The sequence below is a fragment of the Chenopodium quinoa genome, unplaced genomic scaffold, assembly GCF_001683475.1.
Source record: "Chenopodium quinoa cultivar QQ74 unplaced genomic scaffold, ASM168347v1, whole genome shotgun sequence".
NCBI classification, from domain to species: Eukaryota; Viridiplantae; Streptophyta; class Magnoliopsida; order Caryophyllales; family Amaranthaceae; genus Chenopodium; species Chenopodium quinoa.
Window position 1 is genome coordinate 1,809,205 of NW_018744137.1, and position 11,874 is coordinate 1,821,078.

Below are 11,874 nucleotides of genomic sequence, written 5' to 3' on the forward strand. Positions count from 1 at the left end.
TTTAGGGCTGGGCCTAAAAGCAGGGATTTGGGATAGTATTTACAACAACCCCTGCCTCGCTTAAACATTCTCTGCCTACAGTACAAAATCCTAACACTATGATTAGGCTTTGGCCTTACCAAATATCAGCAATCTAAGATTTCTACAGATGCACTTGACATAATATCAGCAATCTAAACAGGTTTTTGATCTTTGAATTATTCTTTCTTGAAGGCTGCTGCGCTGTTGTAATCTAGTTTGTATTGCATCATTTATTCACATGTACATATATGAAGGTTAATTCTACGACATCAAACTACATGAACATTGTTCCCTCAATTTTTTTTTTTCAAAAAAAAAAAAAAAAAAAAAAAAATTGAATCGAATGCATCATTTATTGTGCTATACTCTTTAAGCCTACATGAACATTGAATCGAATGCATGTCTACAGAGTTCCTGATGAAAAAAGTCTATTTAAGCCATAATTTGCCAGAGACTTAATGAAATTCTTGGATTTTTGTTGCTGATCATTATCGATGTCAGATTGAATGAACTGGAAGTATTTGGAGTTGCAATAGCAGAGGCCTTGAGGAAACAAAAAAAAAAAGGTTCAATTTCACTGAATGTTAGAAGTTTAGAAACGACTAATGAGGTCAATTGCAACAATGCAAGGCTGTAGTTTAAAATAATTAGCAACAGATGAAGTCAGTAGCATCATTGTTCATGTATGTACCAATTGAGGTAGGTAGATACATATTAGATTTGATTTAATAACGCATTCATAATCTAAACATGATAAAAAACCATCATTAAGAGTACATTAATTCCAGGAAAACAAGAAAGCTATAACAAAAAAGAAAGCAACTTTATTCAATGAAACATAAACCTAACTGTTCTGAAAACTACTTAGCACCTATTGAAGAACTGAATGTAACATTTATTCTATAGAAGAGGGGGATTAAGCATAAAATCTTTTTTTTTTCTTTGCATATTATAAACTATTTAATCTAGAACAAAGAACCTAAATAAGCAATTGGACTAAATCAGTCATACACCATTAGTTCCTTATATTCTTCACCGGCAATGGCAAGTTCCATAGCTTCCAAGGGAGTGAAAACCCCATCTCTCTCAAAGAACAGCTTCATCAAATTCTTCGAAAATCCACTTAGCAGCACAACACCTTCTTGTGTTGCTGTTACAGGGGTAGCCTCTGATGGTCTAAGGTTCCAAAACACAATTTCAGGCACTTTCTCAAACCCTTTCTCCCTGAATTTCCTCTTTATAGCCTCATAATCAGTCTCCCACCCTTTTCTCCTGCACTTCTCAGCGCGTCTCTCTTCCCTCTCCTTCCATCCTCTTCTTCTCTTACCACAATATCTTGAGTAACTAGAGTCCGAAGAATAATCTCTTGAGTAGCTAGAATCCGAAGAATAATCTCTTGAGTAACTAGAATCCGAAGAAGAGTCATATAGTCTTTGTTCCCCTGCTGCTTCATCAAACTCCATGTCACTAAACACAAAAACGCTCTTCACCATCTGATCCTGAGTGATCTTACTATCAACAGCCACTTTTAAAATACGGTCAAAAACCTTTTGAAGGTCTGTATTCAAACCCGTCTCCATGTTTGTTATAAACTTCACCTTCGAAACAAGATCATCTCCTTCAATTATATGCAACTTCGGCTTAGCAGAAAACGTTATGACTTTCCCTTTCCATGGATCTTCACTCAACTCCGAGATTAGCAATCCAAGGGCAACACATAATTCCATGGGAGTACCCTCCATGCTACTAGAAACATCACAAACCGCGACACAATCCTTCAACTTCCCAAGTTTTATAAGATCCTCCACCATTCTCTTCCACTGAAGTTCCGCAACTGAACTACCCCCATCTCCTAAACAAGCTATAATCTCATGAGGAAGCAACGCGCCTGCTGCAATTGTTGAATCCCCCCTTTTCACATCTTCTAAATAGCTCAAAAACCTCTTAGGATCATGCTTCAAAAAGAGGTCCTTATAAGTTCTCATAGCAATAGACGGGACTCGATTGTAAGGCAATGATCTCCATTAATTAAACCCAATGTACACTTCAGGTAGTTCAAGCGCCTTATGCAGTGGTACGAGTACTTCCTTCCTAAGCCTATCTCTCACTCTATAAGCATAATGACTCTATAAGCATAATGAGCATCCTCAACACCCTCATATTCAGAGTACTCTGCCTTAGGAAACACTCTTCGTGCAATGCTTTCACAAATCAATGTTGTTTTATCATACGAAGAATCAATATTAGGGCACCACTTTGAGGCTAAACTAATCTTGTTCACATCCCCTAATTTCAAGAACTCAACATCAGATCTCAAGAACTTAGCAAAAACCTCAGCAACTTGATCATGCAAAACTCGAAAATCAGGGTCTTTCTTGTACCTAGCTAAGGCCTTCGCTGCTTCCCTCTCTTTTCTCAGCACCCTCGCCGCCTTCTCTTCCTCCTCTCCTCTCTCCAAATTCTTCCGAATCCTCTCCTCCTTCGACTCCCCTTTGTTTTCCCTCCTATAACCCTTCCTCCTCGGCTTCTTCGTCTTCCTCGCCTTCCCTGCCCCTCTTTTCTTAGACCCCCACTCCGATTTCCTCTTAGCGCGAATACCTTGTCCCTCAAGTAACCGGTAAAGAATCTCAAGCAAGTCCTTAAAACAACCAAACTCAGCAAGATTCTTCATGTTATACGCTAATGTCCTAGGATGATGCTTAAAGAGCCAAATCGCGCAACTAAAGAAACCTTCTCTATCAAACTTTCCAGTCCCTCTAATCGCTCTAAGGTTACATATAAGCTTTAATGTAGTCAAGGGATCATGATCCCAAGCCTTTTCAAGGCGGTTCGTGATCGACCGGGGGTCTGCATTGGGAACTACATGGAAGAAGAAATCTAGGCATGGGTTGCCTGTTGCCTTGTATGTAAGAGAATTTATTGGGATATATTCTAGGAAATTATTGTGTAAATATTTCCTAAAATATATCCCAATAGAATTGTTCTCTGTGAAGCCTAGTTGTGTGGTAGTCGAGGCCGAGGCGGTGGAGGAGGGTGTTTTGTTGGCCTCTGGAGGGCCAAGAAGAGGACAGTTCGAAGACATTGTTGTAATAGAAAGTGAATTGTTGTGAGAGATGTTTTTGGTTTGGTTTGTGAATGGTGAGGTTTTATAGGTTTTTGCTTGAAGACCACGTATTAGGTTTTGGGAAAGATTACAAATAATTTGTACAATGAAAATTGCAATAAATATAGCAGAGTATAGGACTGGGTCGGGCTAACATCGGGCCATATTTTGGCCAAAATGTAGGGGAAGATCAGGATATTGGGCTGGGCCCGATGGTTTTCGGACTAAGATTGGTCGTGAAAGACTATTTAAGAGGGTTGCAGTGCTAAAGTGGTGTAAAACGACTAAAGTTGCTCATAAAGTCATAAATTGTTTACGATCACAAATCGAATCAGTAGTTGTACCAATAAATAAATGAATTGAATCACAGTATTTTTGGATTGAATGATTATAATTTGTATTTAATGAATTAAAGATTCTGGTGATTCATATCAGACTCATAACGGGTAAAGTGATGATCCTTATCCTTGTAAGATCGCTTATGAATGTAAAATCAGTGTGTTTTTGTTAGTTTTGAAGCCATCGGCTAATTGATACTCGTAACTTAGATTAATCTTTTATCGGATTACTACGATTCAGGTTGGTATGAATGACAATGTGATCAATACTCGAAGAAACCAAGTACAAAGCACAATGTACATCAGTAAGTCAGTAACATATGTAATGAGGGTCATGCTAAATTGATCGAACAACTTCTTGTTTATTCCAAATAAGCATAGTGGGGATGTATGAAGTCGAGATTGCATAAGTTCTTACCACAGTCGAATCATGTTAGATGGTACGCGATCAACTTTGCACTTCTGCGTAAGGAGTCCAAGAAAATGTTCTGCTTTGGACAGCTGACTTCAGATGTGTAGACGCATGAGGAACACTTCCTAGAGATGAATAATTATCAGGTTATACAGAAGAAATTGTAATACAGTAGCTATTGTTGCAACAGTTATCAGTTTATTCATTATATCAGTATAATATATGATTTAATTCACAAAGTTGCAATATAGAAAGATACTATAGAGACAAACAGGTAAATCAATTCAAACATCAATGGTTTTATACTTTAAATCCATTTCAGCATAGACATGCAATTAGTAGAACAAAATACTAGCTCGATAACCATAAAGTAAAGAAGAATTGCTGATATAGTGCCAAGGATGTTTCTTATTCTAGATAAAAATCATGTACGAAGATCTTTAAGATGTCGTGGGTGGTTTGTGGGGCGGCATTGGGGAAAGCTTCTTTCCGGGAGGGGGAAGCTTCTTCGCAGGTAGATCCTGTTTACTGGGAGGCGATTTTGTTTCATGTCCAACAGGTGGTTTAGTAGCGCCTTTTTTAGGAGATTTGTGGGTTTCATGTTTTGGTGCCTTATCTTTATCATGAGGAACTGGAGGTTTTTTCTTCTCTGCCTTGGGTGCTTTTATTGATCTGCTGTGTTCTGCTGTTTTTTTACAGGTTTCAATTGCCCTGTGTCGTGGAGATGTTTTGCGATGATCATGCTGATGACGTTCAGCGAGGCATTGAGCAGCGACGATAACTCCCACCATAAGGAACAAAACTAGCAAGCGTACACAAAACATGATGATTATATATGCAACACTAGGAAAATTTCTGTGGGATGGTTCCGAGTAGAAAGATAAAAGGCGCTATATATACAGTTTCACATATAAGGAAAAACTATTATGATATATTGTCATATAAATGTTGTTCTGCCCAAGTTTTATTAAGTAAATTATTCACATTCTTTGCTTGTACATATTTCACACTGAACTTTTTCTTTTTTTTTTTTAATTTACACCCTGCACTTGCAAAAGAAAATCTTGGTAACTAGTACAGTATAATTCTAAAAAATAAAATGTCTGAAAGAACATTGTGTGAAAACAAAATTAAACAATAGAAAACATTGCACTTCTTCAAGATTGTGTAATATGAATTAAATAATAATAATAAAAATAATAATAATAAAATAAATAAAAATAAAAATAACAAAGCAGTTAATATAATCCAAGGAATTCATGCATATTTCCTCTGTATTCTAGGATTAATCAGCTATAAGTTTATAGTTTCGCGATAAATTTGAAGTCCTCATAAAATAAGCTCATGAAATTCACACAGTTTCAAAAGAAAGACATTAACTTTAACATCAGAAAGCATTATAAAGACAAAAACATTTGGCCATTTCTAATTATCAAGAGTTGTTGATCAAATGTGCAGTATGTCAGATTAATTTGTGTTATTTAAAATCTAGAAAGCCAGAAGCTAACTGGATTACTAAATCATTTTGGAACAAAAAAGCTGAGCATCCTTGATAGCTTAAAGCTTACAGAGAAGGCATAGAATCTACTTTCTATATAGATAAAAAAGACTACCAATTCATGTCATGTCTCTCTTACCTTATACCATCATTATCATACATTGTCCTTGGCATAAATGTCTTGGAAGAATATTTACACCGGCAAATTGATTCCCGCGCAAAGGAGCATCCGAAAAGAAAAAAAAATATATTACGACTAATTTCAGATAAAATGATTGTTTGATGAGAAAATTTGTAATCATGCAAATTATATAAAAAGACTATTATGGGACGGAGGGAGTAGTATTTAGCATTGTACTTCGTATTTAACAGTTTAATTGGTTGTGTTGACTAGTGAAACACTGAAACCCAAAGGGTTTGCCCTTCCCTGGACTATATTGTTCTAACCTGACCTCCTGTAACTCGCTCATTGCATGGTTTTGCTCTTCGTTTCCCACCTCTGACTATCAAAATCCCCCACCCCCACCCTCTTCCTTAAGAAGTACAAGAAAGAAAGAAACAGCAGAGTAAATATTCCTAAAATTATTCAATGTATAATGCAGGGAGCACAATAGATGGGGTAAAAACCACTTCACACATAAACATAAAACATTTCAACAACCAAACATAAAGGATATCATCCAATACTATAACACAAGAGTGCTTCAAAATAAACTCCAACACCACAAGTGATGGAGCATGACTGCAAGACACACATAAAAGAAGCCCACAACAAGTCTTATTTTGCAAACTGGATTTTAAGTCAGAGGCATTGATTTGATGATTTTCAAACTGCGGAGGGTGGTTCGTAGGGTGGCACTGGGTACTTCTTTTCAGGTGGATGCTTCTTCATGGGTGGCTTCTTGTCATGTTTGGCAGGTGGTTTATAATCATCTTTGGGAGGTTTATGATCATCCTTAGGAGGTTCATGATCATCCTTAGGAGGTTTATGATCATCCTTAGGAGGTTCATGATCATCCTTGGGAGGTTTATGATCATCCTTAGGAGGTTCATGATCATCCTTGGGAGGTTTATGATCATCCTTGGGTGGTTTTTCCCCAGGCGGCTTCTTGTCATCTTTGTAGTCGTCATGATGGGCAAGACAACCAGTGGTGATTAAAACAACAATCAGGAGCAAGAGCAGCAAGTATTTTCCAGACATTTTTTGTCTTATAAGGGGAAACCCTTGTGTTGGTGTGATGGTTCAAAACAGAAGAAAAATGGGTTCCATTTATACAAATTCTTAACAAACACAAAGTTTTCGTGTTGCAGGTTAAAATAAATTACTAACCAGAACACTACTATATATGTCTACCTTTTAATGAAAGGTTTGTTGGAGTTATAAAAGCTTGAACAAATTTGAACAGAGGATTTGGGGAGCAATAATAAGTGATAAATTTTGTAAACGAGATTTCAGAGTTGTACACTTATATGGCAACTTCCAATTACTTCTTATTGGTTCTGGGGCACGAAATTACATGAAATAATGCATCAACCATACAAAAAAATTAAGGGGTTTAAACTAAGATTCTAACTCTAGCACACTAGAATAGTATGTACACGCCCAAATTCTGGCCCTACAGATTGTTCACAATGATAAGTTTTCTAATTCTGCAACTTTGGTTTAATTTTCCTTGCAAAATCAAATCATAGTATCTACCACTCCAACTAAAAATAGAAAATCCTCTCAAATGACGTGATTGTTAAGAAAATGTCTTAAAGAACATGGAAAAATACAGCATATAACATGATAAAAGGAAGAGCTGTATATAACACTTATTCAACAAGATTTTGAATTTTTATTTTCAAATTTTTCACCAAACATAAATTTTAACACAATTATATCACAGGCACTACGACATTTTTTCCATCTATATTGTCCCCATTCTGCTAAATTTCAATGTGATAACTTATACCTCATCCATAATTTCTATGTTTTGATGACCTCTAGTCACTGCTATAAAGAGCGGAGTTAAACAGCAAGTGCAGAGGCATTGAGTTGAGGTACTAAAAAAGTTCCAAAGGGGAAATTATGCATACCAGGTAATGCAGAAATCGCCAGTCCTCAAAGCGGTATCTTCATTTTTCAGACAGAGAGTTTCAGTAGGAGAATCCTGAGAACCCAAACCACATCCACTTCAATGAAGCAATCCACATAAATAAAATAAAAGACAATAACATCAAAAGCAAGTCTTGAGTGGAATTTGATATTCAACAATTTCATTATAATAAAGAAGTAGATGGGACTACATCAAAAGCTGGGTGAAATTGTTATCTATTGCACAGATATCAAAATTACAAAAATTTAATTTACAAGAATCTAGATCATTATTGTACAGAAATGAACTAAAATACAAAAATATCATGATCATTATTATCAAAGGTGCAACACCAGTATCACAAATTGACATATTTGCAGATGTATCTTGGCAAAATCTTTCAAATGACTGGCTCTGTGGCTCACCAAAATAATACAGAACCTGAGTGCCTAAAATTTAAAGGTTTAAATGGAAAAAAAGTAAGGCAAAGAAGTCCACTTCGTACAACAGAGGCACCGGCTGGCCTGGACTTCCAGTACGCCATAGACCTAGTCATCTTTGTCGAATGTGAACAAATGTAGCTCACGGTTACAGTTGTGCAGCTGAAAATGACCTGCAATAAAATACATTTTGCCTCCATCACGAATTATATGATTTAAATGGTTCTAATGACCGCATGCTGCCTGATCATGAGTCAAATACACTTTTGGTGCACTATAAAAGAAGTTGTTACATGACAGAATGGAGAGAGCCCAGTGACCATTGTGTAATGGGTAATGTAATTATTAATATGGGCAACCAGAAAGATTTGTAGTATAAAACATTCAGGATTCTGTACAAGGTATCATGATGGAATTATATAATTTCTGTCATGCGAAGCTGTTCAGTAAAGGATAAACACAGAACCAGAACCTTCGAAGTGAAAAAATCATAACAATTAAAAGGAAAAGTGTAGCTATTACACCAACTGTACCAACAACATTGACGTAACATACCAAAGAATAATGAAGCACAACAAATCTATTCATCACATCATGATGGGGAAAAATCCTTCTCGGGATTAATGAGCACATAAAAGAGAATGCAAACCTTATCATTCAGACTGATTTCTCTGTCACTGACTGCTACTGCTACTGCTATTTTAAGTCCTCAGTAACTGAGTTAGGCTCTGCATCATGACACACGTCTTCTTCATTCTGTGTTATACCCTTCAATTTATTCCTTGTCCTTGAAGAAACAGGAATACCTGCGTCAGAGTCTACACTGGAATCACCCTTATTTTCTTTCGAGAACTGTGTTGCAGCCACTCGTGCACCAGCTATAACGTTATTAAGACCAGATGAAATTTCCAGTTTAGAAGCCTTGGAGGTTCCAGAGAGACAAGTAAGTGATCCAGGTTTCAGTGAGAAAGGATCTTGAGAATCTACAAGCGGAAACTTGACAGGGTATGGAGCTTCAACTGGACGCAGACCTCTTACTGCTGCCTCGTATATCTATAGCCAAAAACGAGAAGTTAACAACTTTCTCAGTAGCAGAGACAACTAAGTAATGAACATTAAAGCAACATTGTATTCCTGCTAAGAGACGAAAAGAGCCAAGGTCTTACAGTTCGGGCATACCTTCCTCTCCAAATTGTAAACATCCTGTTGCCCTCGCATTTCGAATGGGATAATCAGTTTCTGTATTAGTTTAAGTACATGTGTTAGCTATTAATCACACAATTAGCAATTCATATCTGGATAAAAAGAGTAAAGAATGGATGCATACCTGTGGCTGCTCGCATAACCAGCAATAATCTGTTTGTCCCTCCAATCTGACCTGTCAAACAAAGGAAGATCCCATAATAATTCTTCGTTTCTTACAAGAATAACTTCAAAGATTGTTATGAGGCACAATCACAATACTTCATTTGGAGTCAAAGGGATGGGATAAAAAATAAAAGAAAACATATATGCTCTACCCCTTCTGGCAATTCCTCCCAGTTTTGCAGCTCTTCACATGTTATACATCCAACCACCTCCACACAACCTGCGTTCAAAAGGAAGTTCAGTAAGAAACCTTGGAGAAAAGAGAAATGATGTTCATGTGCAGTCGACCTTGGCATATACTGAATAACTGGCACAAAAGGAGAGGTGCACGTGTTCCCGAAAGATTATCTAGATCCTAAGGACAAAAGTTAGCGAGGTATCAACTCTATGCAGCCACTTCTCAAGAGATCATACTATCCAATTGCATGGGATTCGCTTCCGAAGACACAATAAAAGCCTGATGCTCCACAGAGCTTATTCTCATTTCCATTAAGAAATAGCAAAGGAATAACTTAACTACAGTATTGTCTATAGAAAATTTGAATAAAAGCAAGTAACACAATACTGGGTGCAAAGGAATGCTCTACTAAATAGCCATTTTTTAAGTAAAAATGTTCTATATTATATATAAAAGATGTAGCAGACCGTCCTGTTCTAAATTAAAAGAAATAATAACATGGCCTCTTAGCAATTGCAGTGCAGACAGTTTTGTTAGCAGGTTGTCATAATTTGGTGAAAAAGCGTTGTCCCCAATGGAGGCAACTTACCATCCTCAACTCTTTATCTTAAATCTAACAAGAAGCCTATTTTCCTGCCATTTTATAAGATGAACCAGATTTCACGTGTGCTCAAGTTGTTTCCAGACCAAATAATCATAATTTGAAATCAGATTTTGGGCCACAAGAAATAATTGTCTATAAACACATACAAATGCTCACAGACTGAATATGCAGAACAATTCTATAAGAGAAAATGTTGATCAAGAGTGACAACCTATCAGCCGTGAAGTTGGATAATTATCTGGAAACTTGAGGTCTTTTATTCCATTCACTGCATAGATTTCTTTGTAGAAGTCCTCCATTGCTTTAATAGTTTCAGGTTCAGGGACCTTACTAGCAGCATGTATCCAAAGTCGACCTTCACAGACCAGATCACTTAACAACATAAAAAAAAGCATCCATCACAAGAAACTACTTCATAGACGATACATTCTGTAATCTCCATTTTCGATGTTTGAAGAAGACAGATACCAAACAACTGACATACCTTCAATAATGTACAGAGTATTTTTGTTTTCATTTCCAACCAAACAGATTCCACAAAAGATTAATTAATGAATTATGTTTTCACATGTAAATGCACACAATCAAGCTAGTTAGCAAGAGCATAAGAAATATATAGGTTAATGGATAAACAAGCAGTTTGCAAGGTTCAGAGTTTAGACACTCCAATATACGCGAAAAGAACAAAAAAAATATGTTAGCTAACATTGTACTGGACTACCAGTCTACCATAAAGCATAGCATATAGCATATCAACCATCTCCACCACCACCACAAATATTAAGGTACCGTGACAACCACCCTAACTTTTCGGCATTTGACAATATGTGAAAATCATCTCCTTCCTCCCTACACCCTCCACACACGCACACGCGCACACACACACACACGCACACGCAGTCAGTTGAAGTCCTTCAAATAATCCCACACAGTCAGTTGAAGTCCTTCAAATAATCAACAACCTTAAAAGTTGAAACTAAGTTCCAATTATCAGGCACCACCACAAACACATACCAACATAATTATCAAAGATAACACCAGTACGACAACCACCCTAATTACTTGAAATTTAATTAACTCAATTCTCAAAGTTCCACTTTTTTCTCAGAGTGGATCCCCAATTAAAGCTTCTACAAGCAAAATTATTCAATATAATTCAAACATATTCGATTTAAACATCCACAAAATTACCCAATTACTCAAAATACCAATAATACAAGTAAACATTAATCAAGAACAACACTTTCAAATTTCATCATAATATTCAAAAACTACCCACAAGTCTTCAAATTAAAAGCTTCCCATCAAAAATTTTACCTTGCTAGAAAAATTACAACTAAATGACAAAGAGGAGAGAGAAAAAGGAGTACCTCGAATAGGGGAAGGCCATGATCGACCCTCAACTCGTTTAATGCCAAAAACGAGGAGAGAAGCCCAAGGTTGGTGCATTGTTAGACATGGGTTTGTGTAATTTCCTCCATTGTTTCTTCTCATCTTTCCAATAAGTTTATTTTTTCAAGTCAATTTCTCTAATCTTCAAAAATTCAACACTTTTAGACTTGTACCTGGAACAGAATCAGTTCTCTAGCGATTTGCCTGACCAACAATTGATGAGCTTTCTGGGTTTGTTCAAGGAATTGGTTTTGGGGACATTCTAATTTCTAAGCACATTAAACTTAGGAAAATTTGCAAATTCAGCAAATTTAAAATTAAATTTTTCAAATTACAATCATTGAAAAAAATTATAAATTGCAGTCTAAAAGTTATAAAAAATTGTTAATTGCAACTTCATTTAATTTTTTCATCGGTTTACGAGTCGAAAAATGTTAGGTTA

At 36.4% G+C, this 11,874-nt stretch overlaps 2 protein-coding genes and 1 pseudogene across 3 annotated transcripts; all 3 read right to left on the reverse strand.

Moving 5' to 3' along the window:
* Window positions 1–1,003: 1,003 nt before the first annotated feature.
* On the reverse strand, window positions 1,004–5,550 carry LOC110693073 (annotated as a pseudogene).
* LOC110693075 (activating signal cointegrator 1-like) lies at window positions 4,154–11,700 on the reverse strand. Of its 2 annotated transcripts, XM_021870203.1 has the most exons (9): window positions 11,411–11,700; window positions 10,252–10,395; window positions 9,411–9,478; window positions 9,218–9,268; window positions 9,070–9,129; window positions 8,540–8,943; window positions 7,452–7,525; window positions 5,512–5,552; window positions 4,154–4,676 (listed from the first exon to the last, which is right to left on the reverse strand). In XM_021870203.1, the coding sequence occupies exons 1-6, from the start codon at window positions 11,532–11,534 to the stop codon at window positions 8,587–8,589; spliced, it is 804 nt and encodes a 267-aa protein (XP_021725895.1). In that variant the 5' UTR covers window positions 11,535–11,700; the 3' UTR covers window positions 4,154–4,676; window positions 5,512–5,552; window positions 7,452–7,525; window positions 8,540–8,586. The 2 variants fall into 2 exon arrangements, with proteins under 2 accessions (XP_021725895.1, XP_021725894.1); XM_021870202.1 differs by having other exon boundaries at window positions 5,512–7,525.
* On the reverse strand, window positions 4,315–6,573 carry LOC110693113 (extensin-like). The gene is made up of 4 exons (XM_021870236.1): window positions 6,205–6,573; window positions 6,060–6,114; window positions 5,820–5,905; window positions 4,315–4,764 (listed from the first exon to the last, which is right to left on the reverse strand). The coding sequence occupies exons 1-4, from the start codon at window positions 6,571–6,573 to the stop codon at window positions 4,315–4,317; spliced, it is 960 nt and encodes a 319-aa protein (XP_021725928.1).
* Window positions 11,701–11,874: the final 174 nt, after the last annotated feature.

Bases quoted from the DNA above. Each gene is read 5' to 3' on its own strand.
- LOC110693113 (XM_021870236.1), bottom strand. From the start codon at position 6,573: ATGTCTGGAAAATACTTGCTGCTCTTGCTCCTGATTGTTGTTTTAATC. The intron at 5,906-6,059 runs GTATTGGATGAT...GTACTTCTTAAG, and splicing joins TGAAGCACTCTTGTGTTATA to GAAGAGGGTGGGGGTGGGGG. The intron at 4,765-5,819 runs GTTAGAACAATA...CTGTATATATAG, and splicing joins AGCGAGTTACAGGAGGTCAG to CGCCTTTTATCTTTCTACTC.
- LOC110693075 (XM_021870203.1), bottom strand. From the start codon at position 11,534: ATGAGAAGAAACAATGGAGGAAATTACACAAACCCATGTCTAACAATG. The intron at 9,269-9,410 runs GTAGAGCATATA...TTTGTTTGACAG, and splicing joins GGGAGGAATTGCCAGAAGGG to GTCAGATTGGAGGGACAAAC. The intron at 9,130-9,217 runs GTATGCATCCAT...AAACTAATACAG, and splicing joins GGTTATGCGAGCAGCCACAG to AAACTGATTATCCCATTCGA.